This window comes from Nicotiana tomentosiformis, chromosome 4, assembly GCF_000390325.3.
Source record: "Nicotiana tomentosiformis chromosome 4, ASM39032v3, whole genome shotgun sequence".
NCBI classification, from domain to species: Eukaryota; Viridiplantae; Streptophyta; class Magnoliopsida; order Solanales; family Solanaceae; genus Nicotiana; species Nicotiana tomentosiformis.
The window spans coordinates 137,389,796-137,406,195 of NC_090815.1; the positions used below are offsets into that span (position 1 = coordinate 137,389,796).

General features: G+C 39.4%; 3 protein-coding genes across 3 annotated transcripts; all 3 read right to left on the reverse strand.

Moving 5' to 3' along the window:
* Positions 1–1,442: 1,442 nt before the first annotated feature.
* LOC104097311 (splicing factor U2af small subunit B-like) lies at positions 1,443–2,756 on the reverse strand. Its single transcript, XM_009603867.4, has one exon. It carries the CDS (start codon positions 2,521–2,523, stop codon positions 1,711–1,713), a length of 813 nt encoding a protein of 270 aa, XP_009602162.1. The 5' UTR covers positions 2,524–2,756; the 3' UTR covers positions 1,443–1,710.
* Positions 1,443–7,271, reverse strand: LOC104097310 (mitotic spindle checkpoint protein BUBR1). The gene is made up of 11 exons (XM_009603866.4): positions 6,942–7,271; positions 6,681–6,740; positions 6,376–6,520; positions 6,129–6,286; positions 4,794–4,875; positions 4,639–4,705; positions 4,511–4,565; positions 3,992–4,160; positions 3,813–3,898; positions 3,587–3,664; positions 1,443–3,505 (listed from the first exon to the last, which is right to left on the reverse strand). Exons 1-11 carry the CDS (start codon positions 7,136–7,138, stop codon positions 3,442–3,444), a joined length of 1,161 nt encoding a protein of 386 aa, XP_009602161.1. The 5' UTR covers positions 7,139–7,271; the 3' UTR covers positions 1,443–3,441.
* A 7,602-nt stretch (positions 7,272–14,873) lies between these two features.
* Positions 14,874–16,116, reverse strand: LOC138910579 (uncharacterized). The gene is made up of 2 exons (XM_070201822.1): positions 15,547–16,116; positions 14,874–15,437 (listed from the first exon to the last, which is right to left on the reverse strand). The coding sequence occupies exons 1-2, from the start codon at positions 16,114–16,116 to the stop codon at positions 14,874–14,876; spliced, it is 1,134 nt and encodes a 377-aa protein (XP_070057923.1).
* Positions 16,117–16,400: the final 284 nt, after the last annotated feature.

Below are 16,400 nucleotides of genomic sequence, written 5' to 3' on the forward strand. Positions count from 1 at the left end.
ATCGGGGTAGGGGTAAGGTTTGCGTACACACTGCTCTCCCCAGACCCAACTTTGTGGGATTTTACTGGGTCGTTGTTGTTGTTAAATGCAATGATCAAATTATTCAGTTATCCAACATACCTCCAAAAATATAAAGAGAACATATGAGGAACTCAATCCCTGGGATCTTTCCTCCATCACGAAGTCCAATAAAGCTTCATAAATCAGCCATCATGAAATATAATTAGACATTTTGAAAATGGGCTCTTTTCAAACATAACTCTTCACATACATTGTTAATGGGCGGATACTACCATTCAAATGACTATCCACTCGTCCCACAATATTGCCCATTTCTTAGAAAACTTTAAAGATAACAGAATTAACTTGTAGAAGACCCATTTTGTACAAATGACAAACTTCTTACCGCATTAGATGTTTTGAAACACTAAAATCAAGTAGCCGAGCAGTAATCCACACATTTCGGAGATATCATTAGGTAGTCATTTCCAGCTATCCAGTAATATTATAATCATGCTACGTCAAATTCAGACGCTCAAATTTTAGGTGGGAATGTCTAGAAACCAATACCTAAAAGCTACAACAACAACAATAAAATATCCAATGTAATCCCACATAGTGGGATCTGAGGAAGGTATTGTGTACGCAAACCTTATCCCTACCTTGTGGAGGTAGAGAGGTTGTTTCCAATAGACCCTCGGCTCAAGGACAATATCTAAAAGCTACTGCAAAACAATTTGTTAATACAAGCGTATGAAAGGCCAGGAATGTTGACCCATCGTCTTCCCAAGTAATTGTGTTCAATAAGATATACTAATTAGGTCAAACAATTCAAATACTCTTGCAGTACCAATATCTGTACGTGGTGCCAATAGAAGCCCATGAAAAGTAATCTGGTTGGCCCTTGATAAATTAGATAAATGAAAAGGAAGGCATAGGGAGGTGGGTAATACACACAAACTGTGCCAGAAGAGAACTAGAAGATAACATCAACCTCAAAAAAGCAAGCCATATACAGCATCTCAAAGTTTATATTGTGGAGATCCAAGACAGACAACATCAATGGATATTTGACCAAATGAAAAGAAAGCATAAAAAAAGACAAACAAAAAAACTAATTGCGATATTTATACTATGCAAAGATCTGTCATCAGAGCAGCAGCAGAAGTCAATGCTTCATATTCAATTTATTAATCCAGTCCTGATAGGATCTAAAATATAGCAAACAACTAAACTAAATATCAGTTTCTTCATATTGCTTCTGTATCCCTAGACTAAATGCTCCAGCAATGCAGCAAGTTGTTCATGATTACATCTCCAATATATACTCCTACATTTGAAGCAAAGTTAGGCCTTTGGTGGAGACGGTATGTGGGACGATGAAATGCAAAAGCTGATACTATATATAGTTCAAATAACAAGCAAGCATAGCATAGCATAGGTGAAGTCAATAAGCAGGGTACCACATCAGCATCCTTAACAAATACAATTAAACAGTCTTACAATTAGCTGCAGAAAGATAAAAATAGCTACAAGAATACCATTTTAAATCCACTAGATGACAGGGAGAAGATCTACCCTCTTCCGGAGTTTCCTTTTCGAACATCCTAGTATTGTGAAGAAGCATAACAAAACCTAAAGTGATTACCAAAATGCGCAAAGCAGCTTTAATTCCAAAATGGATGACAGAAGACATCAATCAGAAAAACATCAGCTTTGCCTCTCCTCTCTTTCTCGATTCCATTGTTCAATTCTAGCTCTGCGTTCCTCACTCCCTTCCCTAATAGGACTCCTACTTCTCCTTCTGGGACCATCACTGTCGTACCTCCTGTGGCTTCTTCTACCACTGCGGTCACGTTCCCGGGAATCACGGTAGTCACGACGGTCAGGCCTGTCATAGTCTCTCCGGTGATGCGGGCTCAGACTCCTGCTTCTGCTGCGGCTACCCCGATGTCGATGGTACTTACCGAAAAGCTTCCTCCTGAGTTCCCTGCTAATCATTTTTACATGCATGAAATTACAATAACCTCCACGATTGCAGTCGTTCTCTTCATACTGGCGGCAGGTAGCCTCCCGGAAATCAGTGACAGGGGAGAAATCGGCAATAATAGGGCGGCCAGAGTAGAATCGGCCCTGGAGGGCCTGCAAAGTGGCAGCTGCGTGATCCTCCTCTTTAAATTGAACATAAACATTTCCGATCATGTGATCGGCGAGATTATCGCAGACATTGAGGTTCTCGATCTCACCGAACTTGCTGAGCTCCTCAAAAATATCCTCGTAGAAATCCTCGAAGTGTTCCTGGATCTTACGGGGATCGAGAGGCTGGCCTTGGGGTTCGACGCCAGGGGTGATCATGTCGGGACGGTGGTACATGTTGGAGAGGAGGAGAGTGGGAGAAACGGTAGGTCTGGTGTGGAGGCGAGAGCAACGGTCACCGTGACGGCAAGCACCAATTTTGAAGTAGAAAGGACAATTGACTCTGTCCTTCTCCGTGCCGAAGATGGAAGCCAAGTGCTCCGCCATGATCAACGGAAAGTATGTCGGTGGATTTTGGGGTTATGCTCTTGCCCTTCGAAACCCTATAGATTTTAAACAAAGCAAAAATGCGACATGTAAATTACCAGTAGTGTAACACTTACCCCGTTCTTTATTTATTTGACACACTACCAAAACTGTCTAGAACTAAAATGTTATCCACATTTACATGAATTTTCATTTAGTTTCAATTCGAAAGAGAATGACGACAAAAAACAAGATGTTCCAATCTTGTGTATGTTCATCCAGTCGGATTAAAGGTATAATCCTAATGTTTAGACACTTATCCTTTCTTTGTTCACGCTATTGTTTAATTTCATTTTCAACAACGAATTATTAACTCAACCATAAATATTTACAAACTACTCGAAGGCAATTGTATAAGTAGGTTTTGTTCATTTTGCTCTATTCATGTTCATTTTCTCAAAGCATTCAATTTTCATTTGTTTTATTTTAAAAGAAACCACATTCGACGAGAACTTTCAGTCTGTTCCTTATTCTTTGTTTGTCTTTTGAGGATACTAACCTCTACTTACATCATCAGCATATAACAAAAGAGGAAACAAAAAAAGGAAAAACAAATTACAAGGATGACAGAACTCTTCAGTCAAGAGCAAAATTATGATAATGCACATCCATGATAACTCTTGCAATCATATAAAATCACTCATCTAAATCGTCAAGAATTCTAAAGGATTTGGCTCAAGCCTGCCAAATCCAAAGACACATGTATTACAACCACAATGTCTCTTTCAACTGCTCCACTCAATATTCTTAGAAAATTTGTGAAGTGCTTGCACTGGGCAAGGAGGAATTTTCTTCCTACACTTTTATGAAACAGGTTGAGAAATTTTGAGATAGAGAAAATCCATCACACAAGATTGTGCTTTTTTCTTTTCTGTCAGATCATCTAGGTAAAGAGGTTGGAGGAAAATAACGCAGTGGGTTCTCCCTCAGCAACTCGGTTTCCCTGCAAACAAGTGACATTGTCAAAATGGGGCCTTCATGCTATTGGAATAAAGAACTACAATGAAACCAAGTTAATGCTTACTTTTTTATGTCTTTATCATCTCCACGTCTAAGCTGTAAACTAGAAACCTTTCCACCAACAGATTCCTTCTCATGTGTTCTGTCAGAGATGTAGGAGGGAAGAAAAAGCCAACCCAAGATTCTATTATTGTGCTAAAATATGAAACTACTACAATTACAAAAGCCAAAAACTTTGATGTAAATTTTCAGCTATTGTAAAACAGAAATCATGTGTTCTAGATACTCACTTGGCACATTCCTCATCCACGAAGATCTCTAGGCATGCACCGGTGGTAGTAGCTCCTCGATTTCTAAGCCCGTGTCTTTGAGGAACCTGTAAGAGGATGTTTTTGTTAATGAGTTCTTGTTCGTATCTGCTTGGAATAAAATCTCATTGCACATAAAAACTTTCTGGACTCAAATTGACCTTATTAGATGTCCACTTGGAAGGAATTGCCTGATTCTCCTTGTTCCTTTCTGCTCGGGCACCAAGACAGTGCCATGATTTGTTCTCTAGTTTTGGTATTTCCGATTGAACAGTTGATGACATTCCAGCATTTGTATCTTTGTAAATGGATAGCAGGCTCCCTTGAGCTCTGCAAAATGGATAAGAATGAGCTAGTGCTTTTACTGCACCAAGGCATGCACAAATTAAATATTTCCTGGCTTCCTGCAACCTTACTCCTTTCCTTAAGTATGGATTAAGCAGCAATATCACCCCCAAAGTTCATTTCCAGGTGAATTACATAACCATGTTTATCCACATTGGAAAGAATTTTAGGTACTTAAAGCAAATACTTGTCAAACTCTGAGCTTTTGGCTGACATGGCAGCTGAACCAAGTGATGATAGGAATCAACAACACAGATTTCATTGGACAGTTTTACTGAGAAATAATGCAGGGACAAAAGTAACTTGTCCATAAAACAGAGGTGACTTGCTCTTACCTATCCTGTTTCATTTTCTTCCGAGACAAATCAGAAGTTCCTGTTGTTTGGTTTCCTGCAAAGGCATGAAGAATGTTAGCGAAAAAGCCAGCAGGCACCCTGAACCTTCAACATAGAAATGCACTTACGAGCTTCCCCCCTTTCCAACAGTGTCCCAAAGCTTCTCATTGGAAGCTGATGTTCTGCTAGCTCCTCCTGAAAATACAAAGTAAGTCACTACTAAAGCAAAACAAAGCAAACGATAAGGGACTTCAGAAGACGATAAGTCCGAAACAGTTGATACCTCTGCTGCTTTGGGGCGTCCCATTGAACGAATGACAAACTTCTTGTAGGATTCCTTCAATTTCTCTTCAGGTTTTGCATTCCTAATTCATAGGAGACAATGCAATTTTAATCATATACCAGATGAAGAGGGTTAGTAAATAGGAGGCCAATTAATAGATGAGAACAGGCTGGATACATTACTTAGTATAACCAGTTTTTTGTACTAATATTAACTGTATCTTTAGAAATGATTCATGAACATTGTCTCTTGTGGACAATTATATTGATATACACTTTTGAGTTTAAGACCAGAAATGGTAATTGAAAATACTCGTTAATACAACTATTGCCTATGGTATTAACAGCTTAAAAACCAATTGAGCATCCACAAAAATAACCTGCCAAATATATTAGAATCTTCAACTGCTCTAACATTACTCTGCCGACAATTTTAGTTAGCATCATAGAATTTACATCCATCAGAAGTTAAACAAGTAGAGAGATAATGTAAGAGGTCCCCCTCAGGAAGGTGACATGCGAACAAGAAATAGAGGTCATGAAATGTTCATGAGTATAAAATCATGCTACATAAGTTATAAAATATTAGACCAGATTGTGTATTCTCAAGCAAAGTTCAATGAACTGTGGCTAATTTCGATGCTGCCATGCCTGTCGTTTCTAGTCTATCTCTATTTCTTTCTATATATGGAAAGTTCAAAAATCATCATATAATAATCCAGAAATTGCAGTAGAAAAGAAATAAGGGAGGTTTGTGATTTTTTTCAATATTTTCTACTAGGTAATCTAGTATCCTTATGCATGAAGATAATCAATTCGGTTGTTGTGGTCGGACTCTATTATGGATTTCTGACCACATTCTCCATAGGACATATCCATATCTTTAATAGTTACTTATCAACCACAGTGACAAGCTAATCAAATCAATTTGTTTTAGTGTTCAGGGTAAGGAAATTAGTTGGTCAATGTTAATGCGACAGCACAAAAATCTTCTGTGCCGCATCGTACTTGCAACTGAACTCACTTTGGAGAAGCTTAAGACATTAACCCCCTACCCCGCCAATATGCAATACTAGCATATAATTAAAGCAATCACAACTCTAGTAGCCATCATTACGCTTAACACCACATAAGCTACTTAACCAGCAATATTAGAGTACGACTCAATAACACATTTGAATAACACATCTCACGTCATAGACAAGATATGACGCATAACTTCTCCGTAACCAAACCATGTTCCCTTGACTGCCAACTGAATCGCAAATGTCAATTATGCAAGAACATAAGTTAATGACAAAAATTAAACTAAGGGCCCAATGGGAACAGAACTTACATGGATAGTCCTCGATTGAAGATCTCATTTGCTGTTTTAATTTTATTTTGAGATTCCATGTGCAAAGCATAGGCTATGTAGAATGAAGAATGTGTCTGCCCAATTTTGTTAGCCTCCAAAAAGCTATAGATGACTTCAGCATCCATACAGTTTTCAGCCTGCAACGAGCTATCAGTGAGCAAACTCATATACCAAAATGAAGAGAGATTAAGGGGCAAAAGAATGGATGTGAAGAAAGCAAACGGACATATTCCAGCCACATTTTCAAGTAACGGAGGTCATCCTTGTATCGGTCATCGTGCCAAAAGGTGCGGACACATTGTTCATAAATAACAACAAGTCCAGAACTGTCCCCACCCGGAGGGAAAGACTCTTGCACCCACTTGATGCACCTTTACAATTTTAATGAAAAAATTATGTCAGCAACTGAGTCAATGCAGAGTTCATGGAAGATTAAAAGGCTAAACAGTTCAAAAAATGTTAAGGTGAAGAAAAGGATAGCTGAAGTGTTTTAGAAAAGAATCAATTTTGTTCCAAAAGAAGAGCACTCACTGGAGCCATGGCTGAAGAGGATCTTCACCTTTGTATTGGTCAATTGCTTCGATCAAAGCCCTAATCATCCCGCAACGGAAAGAGTTGAGTTCGTAAATTAATAAAGGAACTTTGAAAATGCAGCAATAACAACTACTACTACATCGTATATATGAATTATCAATATCCATTCCGCTCAATTTAGACATACAAATCACTAAACAAATCAAAATGACGAACTGAAATGCAAATTAAAAGGTAGGGAAGGGGAAAGGGTAGAACCTTCGCTTGTCAAGAAGAGATTTCTTGAGTTGAAAATCAGTATTAGACTTGAGGGCATTGTTGAGGAGTTGAACATTGCGGCCTCTCTTCAAAGGTCTAACATTTTCCTTGAAAAGTTCCCACTCGTGACCTGTCTCTTGCTTTGACGCTAAGAACTCCGTCTCTGGATCCAATACGCACTCTCCTACCTTCTCCATTGCTTCTTTTTCTTCCTGTTTCCTTGCGGTGTCTGTGCGAGAGGGGGAACAAAAGCCTTCTTTCAAATTTTGAAATTGTCTTGTGAATCTCAAATGCCTTTCATAGCCGTTGAATTTAGGGCCGCCCCAGCCTCCATTAAATTCTTTTTTTCTGGTCCTTTAAATTCCACTATAGTACATTTTTGGTCCCACAATGAATGTAAGTATTTTGGATTTAGATTTTAGACCGTAGCATTTTCACTTTAATTATTTGTAGTCCTAACCAATCAATTTAATTTTCTTTTTTAGCACAAACAAGCCAATCAATATTCGATAGTAAATTACTTTGATGGTCACCCAATTTATGAAAATATCATATCAAAGTCATTTGTTTCTTTTAAGACAACAAAGTCATATCAATGTGCAAACTCGCATATAAAATGAGATTCATATGGGATATAAGTCATTGAGATAACAGACAGCTTAGGATGTTGTTAGCTTAAATTGCAAAGTCAACTTATAAAAGTCTTATACCACTATATCGCCTACGTACATCATGTTTATAAATCACAATTCCTAAACGTGACTTATAAATCGTAGTTAACAAATGTGATTATAAACCGCAATTTCAAATGCGACATAGAAATGTGATTTATAGAGTGCAGTTTTCAAATGCTAAGTTATAAGTAGCCGTCACCAAAAGTGACTTATGACTTATAAATCGTAGTGCTAAACAAATACGACTTATAAATTACATTCATTCGATCGACATATGTCAATTGCGATTTATAAATTGCAATCAGCAAATGCGAGATATAAAACGCAATAGTAAAATGTGACATGTAAATCACAACTGCTTTTTGTAATGATCCAACTTGTCATCTTGTGAATTAGCGTCTCGTTCAGTGACTTAAGGTCCCAAGCAACTTTGTGATATGTATTATGACTTGCGTGTGTGGTCGAGTTTGATTTTCGAATGATTCAGGATCAAATTGGAAGAACAATTCTTATTTAAGAAGCTTAAAAAGAAAAGAGTTGACCAGAGAGTTGACTTTTGAGCAAACGACCCTGGAATAGAGTTTTGATGATTCCAATAGCTCCGTATGATGATTGTAGACTTAGGAACGTGTTCAGAAAATTATTTGGAAGCCTGTAGCTAAATTAGGCTTGAAATGGCTAAAATAGAAATTTAAGTTTGGAAGTTTGACCGAGGAGTTGACTTTTGATATCGGGATCGAAATCCGATTCTGAAAATTTGAATACCTCCATTATGTCATTTATGACTCATGTGCAAAATTTGAGGTCATTCTGGATTGATTTGATATATTTCGGCATGAGTTTTAGAAATTGGAAGATTTAGAAATTTATAAGTTCGATTTGTGGTGTGATTCATAGTTTCGACCATGTTTGATGCAGTTTGAGGCCCCGAGCAGGTCCATGTTATGTTTTAGGACTGATTGGTATAATTGAACGGGATCCCAAATGGCTCGGTGAGCTTCGAGGTGAGTTTTGAGCGAGTCCGGGCATTTCGGCGTTCTAATGTTGTTCTGGAACTTTTGGAAAAGTGCGGACCGCACAATTTTGAGTGCGGTCGCACTTCAGAGGAAAAGTGTGGACCGCAGAGGACAAGTGCGGACCGCACAATTTTGTATGCGGCCGCACTTCAGAGAAAAAGTGTGGACCGTACAATTTTGTATGCGGCCGCACTCAGGGGTTGTGCAGGTTCGATGGTCCAATTTCGGAGACTTATATCTTTTAATCCACAACGAATTTGGAGATGATTCAAAAACGAAAATTGTAGCCCTTTGAATCTAGTTTCCAGGAAGATATAGTACGAATTATTTAGACATTTGTACAGAATGTTATGGGTATTTTACCAAAGCCTGGTAAGTTGTCACAGTGAAGTGCGGCCGCACTCAAAATTGTGCGGCCGCAGAACTTGAAAATGTGCGAACCGCACATTGGGAGATCAGATGTGGTACTATATAGCCGAGGGTTAGGTTATTATTTCATTTTTGGACTTTTGTTTTAAGCAACTATACCACTCGACAGCACTTGCCTAGTGGCTAATATATAAATAAAATCCCAAAATGGGTCCAAAGCTTACAAGATGTCTAAACCAAAATAGAAGTTGCATGAAGCTACTAGCTATTAAAAAGATAGAAAAGCTAACATCTAATGAACTAGCTATTACAACATGATAAGTTGAATGCTTCCTTCTCCTATTAGTGTATATGAATCCAATTGTCATTGGCAAATACCAAGCAGCACCTATCAAGTTCTCACCAAGCGCCAGGGTATACTGTCCATAGGCTAAAATGAATTCCAAACATCTCCACCACAGAGTTGAAGCTATCATAGTCTTCCAGGTATAGCTACTATATGATCTCCATATGCAGTGGACTAATTTTGTCCAAGTATTAATCATGTGCTCACTCATCAAAATTAATGTGAAGAAGAGGAGCCTGTCTTTAGGCAGGCTTTGTAAGGCAAAAGCCAGGCTTGAGCTGGCTTTAGGCAGGCTTTGCAGGGCAAAAGCCAAGCTTGAGCTGGCTTTAGGCAGGCTTTGCAAGGCAAAAGCCAGGCTTGATCTAGCTTTAGCCATGCTTTGCAAGGCAAAAGCCAGGCATGAGCTCGCTTTATGCAGGCTTTGCAAGGCAAAGGCCAGGCTTTGAAATTGTGCCTTTTTGTGATCTTGTAAGGTCAGATCCTTCTCTACTAGAACCTTTAATGTAGACATCATTCTAAATATTGCTAAACCATCCTCAGATTGAGCATGAAAGCATGCTAATACCACTGAGAAATGATTCAACAATCTCCAAATATACCATATGATGGGTTCATCATTTTCCTTAGCATTTGGACATATCAAAAGTAGGATAAATTGTACCATCCCACACCTGCTTATCGCATTTTTCTGTACATTATCAAAGCACCCCCAGAATGAGCATGGGACCATGCTAATACCATTGGAAAGTACCTTAATAGCATACTGAATGAGACAAAGAAACATGCAGGTTTGTGCAGAGTCCAATCCTGTGAAGCCATCAGTCTAAGGTTATTCTCTTTGCTATCCTAACCCTAAGGTTAGGTGATTGAGATTTTTCTAGATTGATCAACCTCCTCCCTGCACTAGGCAGTTCAGAGAATGAATGAAACTCAGATGTACCTGCAAAAGAGAACACAATGTTAGCCATAAAATCTGCCACTGAGTTGCCTTCTCTGAACACATGTTGAAAGATCACATTGAAGTTGTCCTTCATCTCTATAATTTTCTTCACATCCTGTGCAATTACCCAGGGAGGATCCCATTCCCCTTCTATCACCTTCTTCATCACCAATGAATCAGTCTCCAGTATGAGAGGGTGAAGATCATGCTCCACACAATATTCCAACCCTTGAAGAATAGCCTTAGTTTCATCTACCACATTAGTTGTCACTCCCAGGTCTACTGCCCTAGCATATACCACATCACCTTCATCATCCCTCACACAAAAGCCTAGGGAGCTAGGTCCAGGATTTCCCTTTGAAGCTCCATCAGTATTATATTTATACCAACCATGAGAAGGAAGCTGCCATGTTACTCTTGTAGTGATCAATATAGGTTTATATCCTTCAAAGTATTGAATCATGTCTGGCCATAACAATGGAATATTAGGGATCCAAGCATACCTCACCCTTTCTAGTTGATGCAATGTCCTATTTATCTCATGAATCACCCTATTTGTGGACACTGAACCACCATGTTTATCTGCATTTCTTCTCTTCCAAAACTCCCAAGTGATGATAGTTGGTACTGCTTGAAATAGTGGCTTTAATTTTGGACAACACTGAGCATACCACCAATGCCTTATAATCTGCTTCAATTGAATCAATTGCACAGAAATTCCAGCAGCCCCCATGAATAAGTTCCTTACCTTAGAGGCAGTAGGACTTGTGACAAATATATGCTCAATGGATTCCTCTTGGGGCTGCTGACAACACCAACACCTAGACATCACCATTTTCCCTTGCCTCCTCCACATGTCATCGGTGGCTATTTTCTACCTCCACAATCTCCATAAGAAGAAGGATATCTTGAATGGCAAACCTTTAATCCACATTAACTTGAATTCCTGATTAGGATCAGCCTTATGTCTTAATATTTGCCAAGCACTGCTAACACTGAACTTGCCTGAAGGAGTTGGCATCTAGTATGGCCTATCCCAATATCCCTCCTGCCTTCATAATGCACATTTAGCCTTATATGTTCTGCAATTTCCTCATTGAAAGTTTGATCTAGCAGCTGATCATCCCATGTTTCCCCTTGCCGCAGTTCTGCCACCTCCTGAAGACCTTCATTGATTGGAAAGTCTTCAGGTAATACGTGATATAGTGCACCCAATCCAGTCTAATTTTCATGCCAAATATTAGTTGTTCCACTCTTCAATTCCCATACGATCTCATGTTCTACTTCTTCCCTAGCATTCAACATTTATCTCCAAACATGAGACCCTCCCCTAAAATGCACCATTATTGGTAGCTCCTTCTTTCAATACTTATTCCATATGAAATTAGACCACAAAGATTTTGTGGTCCTAAACCTCCACCATAGTTTAGCAAATAGTGCCTTTGAGACATTATTTAAGGACCTAAAACCTAGGGGCCCTTCCTCTTTAGGAAGGTAAAGATTTTGCCATGAAGCCCAGTGTCTGCTTCTCCTTTCTTCCTTTGTGCTCCAAAAGAACCTAGCAAAAGTCTTATGTAGATGCCCCAGGACGCTGTTTGGTGGATCAAGGACTGATAACATGTGAACTGGCATACTTTGTAACACACTAGAGATGAGTGTTGCCTTTCCTCCAAATGACAGCAACTTTCCTTTCCATGAATGCAGTTTAGCCTTCACCTTCTTGATAAGATCCTCATAATAGTCCTTCCTCCTTCTAGTGTAAAAAAATAGGACACCCTAGATATGTGAATGGGAATTTACCTCTTGCAAATCCTGTAATAGCTCCAACTGCCTGAAATAATCCATTAGCAACCTTTGAATGCATGTAGTATGAACTCTTATCTTTGTTGATCATCTGACCTGATATCTTCTCATAGTTCCCCAACACTGCCATAATCTTGCTCAAAGAGGGAGGATGAGCAGATGCAAAGATTATCGTATCATCAGCATATGCCAAGTGGTTTAAAGGATCAGACCACTTAGGCATTCCAAATCCCGCAAATGACTTGTCTTCAAAGAGCTTATTCAAAGAGCTGGAAAGTACCTTAGCTGACAGAATGAACAATGCTGGAGATAGGGGATCCCCTTGTTTCACACCCCTTGTCGACTTAAAGAACCCCGAGGACTGCCCATTCACCAATACTGAATACCAGTTATTTGACATCAAGTTCCACACCATGTTGATGGAGTGTTAAGAAAATCCCATCTTCCTTAGCACATGCAATAAGTACTTCCATGAAACCCTATCATAGGCCTTAGCCATATCAAGCTTGATCACCACATTAGCTGGCTTTCCCCTTAACCTTATGTCAGTGATAATTTCTTGAGTCAATAAGATGTTCTCAAATATACTCCTACCCTTTACAAATCCGGATTGATTAGGAGTTATTAGAGATGGCAAAAAACTCTCCATTCTGTCATGTAACACCTTAGACAAGACCTTGTTAATGAAGTTGCCAAACTAATAAGTCTTAAGTCAGAGAAAGTCTCAACTCTAGGTTTCTTGGGCAGCAACACTAGATTGGTATGAGTGATGGATGTAGGCAATGCAGCTCCTCCATAAAAGTGTAGCACCATGTTGTGTATATCAGCACCAATAACATCCCAGCATGTTTGATAAAACAGGCCAGTGAATCCATCAGGGCCACTAGCACTCTCCCCACTAATCTTAAAAACTGCTGCCCTTACTTCTTCAATTGTTGGCAATCTGCTAAGTTCCAAATTCTGATCCATAGTGACCATTGAAGGTACATTACTGAGCAAGGAAAATTCAGAAGCATCACCTTCATTTATGAACTGTTTTTGATAGAAGTCCACTGCAGCTGTAGCCAATTGCTCATGGTCTTCAATCCATACCCTACTGCCACTTTTAATCCTCTTCAGTTGCAATTTCTTTCTTTCGCCATTGACATGATTTTGAAAGAAACTTGTGTTCCTATCTCCTTCAGCAAACCAAGTTATCATAACTTTTTGCTTCCAATACTGCTCCTCAATACTCAAGTATTTCTTCAATTCAGATTGAGCCTTTTGAAGCACAATCCTATTCTCAGTTGTAGGCTCTTCTTCAAACAACATCTCCTTCACCCTAACAATGTCCTCCAAAATAGCCAATTGCTTGAAGATATCACCAAATGTTTCCCTACTCCATTTTGAGAGTGCTGCCTTCACCCTCTTGATATTCTGCTTGAACATAAAAAAAACGGATCCCCTATGAAATCAACTTCCCAATTCTACCTCATCACATCCATAAATGTAGCATGCTTTCTCCAAAAGTTCAAGAATCTAAAAGGCTTGACAAAATTGGTTATCTGCACCCCATATGTCATTAGCAATGGTGCATGATCTGATCAAGTTCTGATTAGATGCTCAACTTCAATAGTTGGCAACATGTTCTGAAATGAAAAATTCACAAAAATCCTATCCAATATCTTGAATATACGCTCAGCATTGGATCTCCCATTCCACTATGTGAATGGACTTCCTTTGTACCCTTTCTCAAACAAACCATAAGAGTTTACACAAAATGCAAAATCCTCATATTCAGGAGGGTGTACTGGAAGTCCCCATATTTTCTCATCTTCATACAATATCACATTGAAATCCCCTCCTACCAACCATGGTAATTTCATATCACTTGCTAAGTAATACAAGTGATCCCACAAATCTAACCTCTACATTGCTGAACATTTTGCATAAATAAAGGTCATCATCATGTGCTGCCCCAGGTCATGGTGAAACACTCTCACAGTCACCTGTTGCTCAGTATCCTCTACTAATTCCCATTCCACCACTGCATCGAAGAACAACCATATTTGTCCATTAATATTTGCTGAACATTTTGCATAAATAAAGGTCATCATCATGTGCTGCCCCAGGTCATGGTGAAACACTCTCACAGTCACCTGTTGCTCAGTATCCTCTACTAATTCCCATTCCACCACTGCATCGAAGAACAACCATATTTGTCCATTAATATTTGCATAAGCAGACTCCATATTCAACCTCCTTTTATATCTATCAATGAGTCCCTTCTTTTGAAAAGGCTCCATCAATGCAACTACATAAAAATTATGCTCCTTATTCATGTTGATCACCCCAGGAAAGGCCTGTTTTGTATTCACAGACCTTATGTTCCATATTAATGTTTTGATCATCATCATTTAGATAGAGAAGCTATCATCCTGGACATTATTCTTGAAGGTTGTGGTGGATCTTTACTCTGATTCTTCTTAGTTTTTTTTACCTCCTTTAGCACTAGTTGTGGGTGATAAATCCCCTTCCCTAGCCACTTGTTTGAAGTTTTCTGTATTTGATTCATCATCTCCTTCATCCTCCATTGGATTTCTTCTCAATAAGTCCTCATCAATTGGTATCACATTGTGTGTAACTAAATCATGTAAATATTGTAGAGGAGTCTTAAGTGGAACATTAAGATGTAGCTGCATAATTTGATCAATGCCAGATTCCATAGGCACTTCCTCTATTTCCCCCGATACTTTTGGAATAATTGCCCGCTCATCAGCCCGTTCATACTCCTTGAATTGTAGCTCATAGACACTGCCTAGCCCAGGAGTTACTGTGGCAGTCTGCTCTGAATGCACCACCCTTACCATTGCCTGAAATTTGGTCTGAACCCAATATATCATCCCTAATATTCACATTAACATATCCATCAAGTTTTTTCTCCAATGCATACACTGGAACACTATCTACATAGGCCAATATCTCTCCAGTTGCACTATGGTTGGGGTTTACTATAGTTGCCTCATCAGGTGAACCTGGCTTTAGGCCTGGCGTCGCCAGCCTAACGCCTGGGGAGCCTGGCTTTAGGCCTGGCATCACCATCCTAATGCCCGGTGAGCTTGGATTTAGTCCTAGCATCTCTATCCTAATGCCTGGGGAGCCTGGCTTTAGACCTAGCGTCGCCAGCCTAACGCCCGATGAGCCTGGCTTTAGGCCTGGCGTCGCCAGCCTATCACCAGGTGAGCTTGACTTGTTGTCCTTCTTCACCTTGACTTCTGTTGTCTTTGTTGTGCCCAACTGATCATCCTTAACCTCAACTGCATCACTCCATAAGACCTTCGTAGAGTTTACCTCATCAAGATCCTCAATCTGCCCAGAATCTTTAAATGTTTTGAGATAGAATCTCATGACAAGATTGGTTTGTGGTCACATTGAGTTGTTTTAGCTCCTCATTGCTAGCCCCAAACCTTCTATGAACCCAGTCGATTGTGGGTTCCTTATTAGCTATTTCATCAGTACGTTGAGCACTAGGAACACTAGAATTATCCTTATCTAGTTCTTGACCATCTTTAGGAGCTGAAGACTGAATCCCAGATGGAATAGGGTTACCATTATGCTCATTTTCCACCACCTTCTCGACTGCTTCCTTCTTCACACGCTTATGTTCCTCTTGAGTATCGACTTTCATTTCCTTCTCCTGGCCTTTCTTAGCTTGCTTTTCTCCATGTTCCTTCTTCTTACCATTGTTATGATCCTCACCTTTGCCTTCAGTAATTTGTAGAGTAAGCTGATGAACTTCCTCAACCTCTAGTGTATTAAACTTGTTCTTGGTTGCAACTTCCTCAACTTTGGCCTTCCCTTTACCCTTGTCAGCTTCCTTTCCTTGTTTGTTATCAACAATGTGACCCCTATTATCTCGTTGGTATTTGTTCTTCCTTGCTTGCATCCATTCCTGCTTGGCATGATTAGTAGTAGGCTTACCAACCACCTTTCCACTAGTTAGGGCCTTTGTTGAATTTGCAGCAGTCCCAATTGCATCAGAACTCATCACAACTGCCTTCTCCTTGCTTTGTTCCTCAACACCTTCTTCAAATCTCTTGTGTAATTCAGGATGAATTACCCAGCATTCTACCTCACTATGCCCTTATTTTTTGCAAGGTTTGCAATATTTTGGCATATAATCATACTTAATCCTGATCCATTTGAACTTTTTTGGTCCAGATTCATCAGCTTCTTCCACAATCTTAATACGATGAGGGAACTTACTTAACAAGTTAACTTCCACCTTCACCTTAGCACAACTAGGTCTAGTCCCATTTTGAGTGGCTAGGT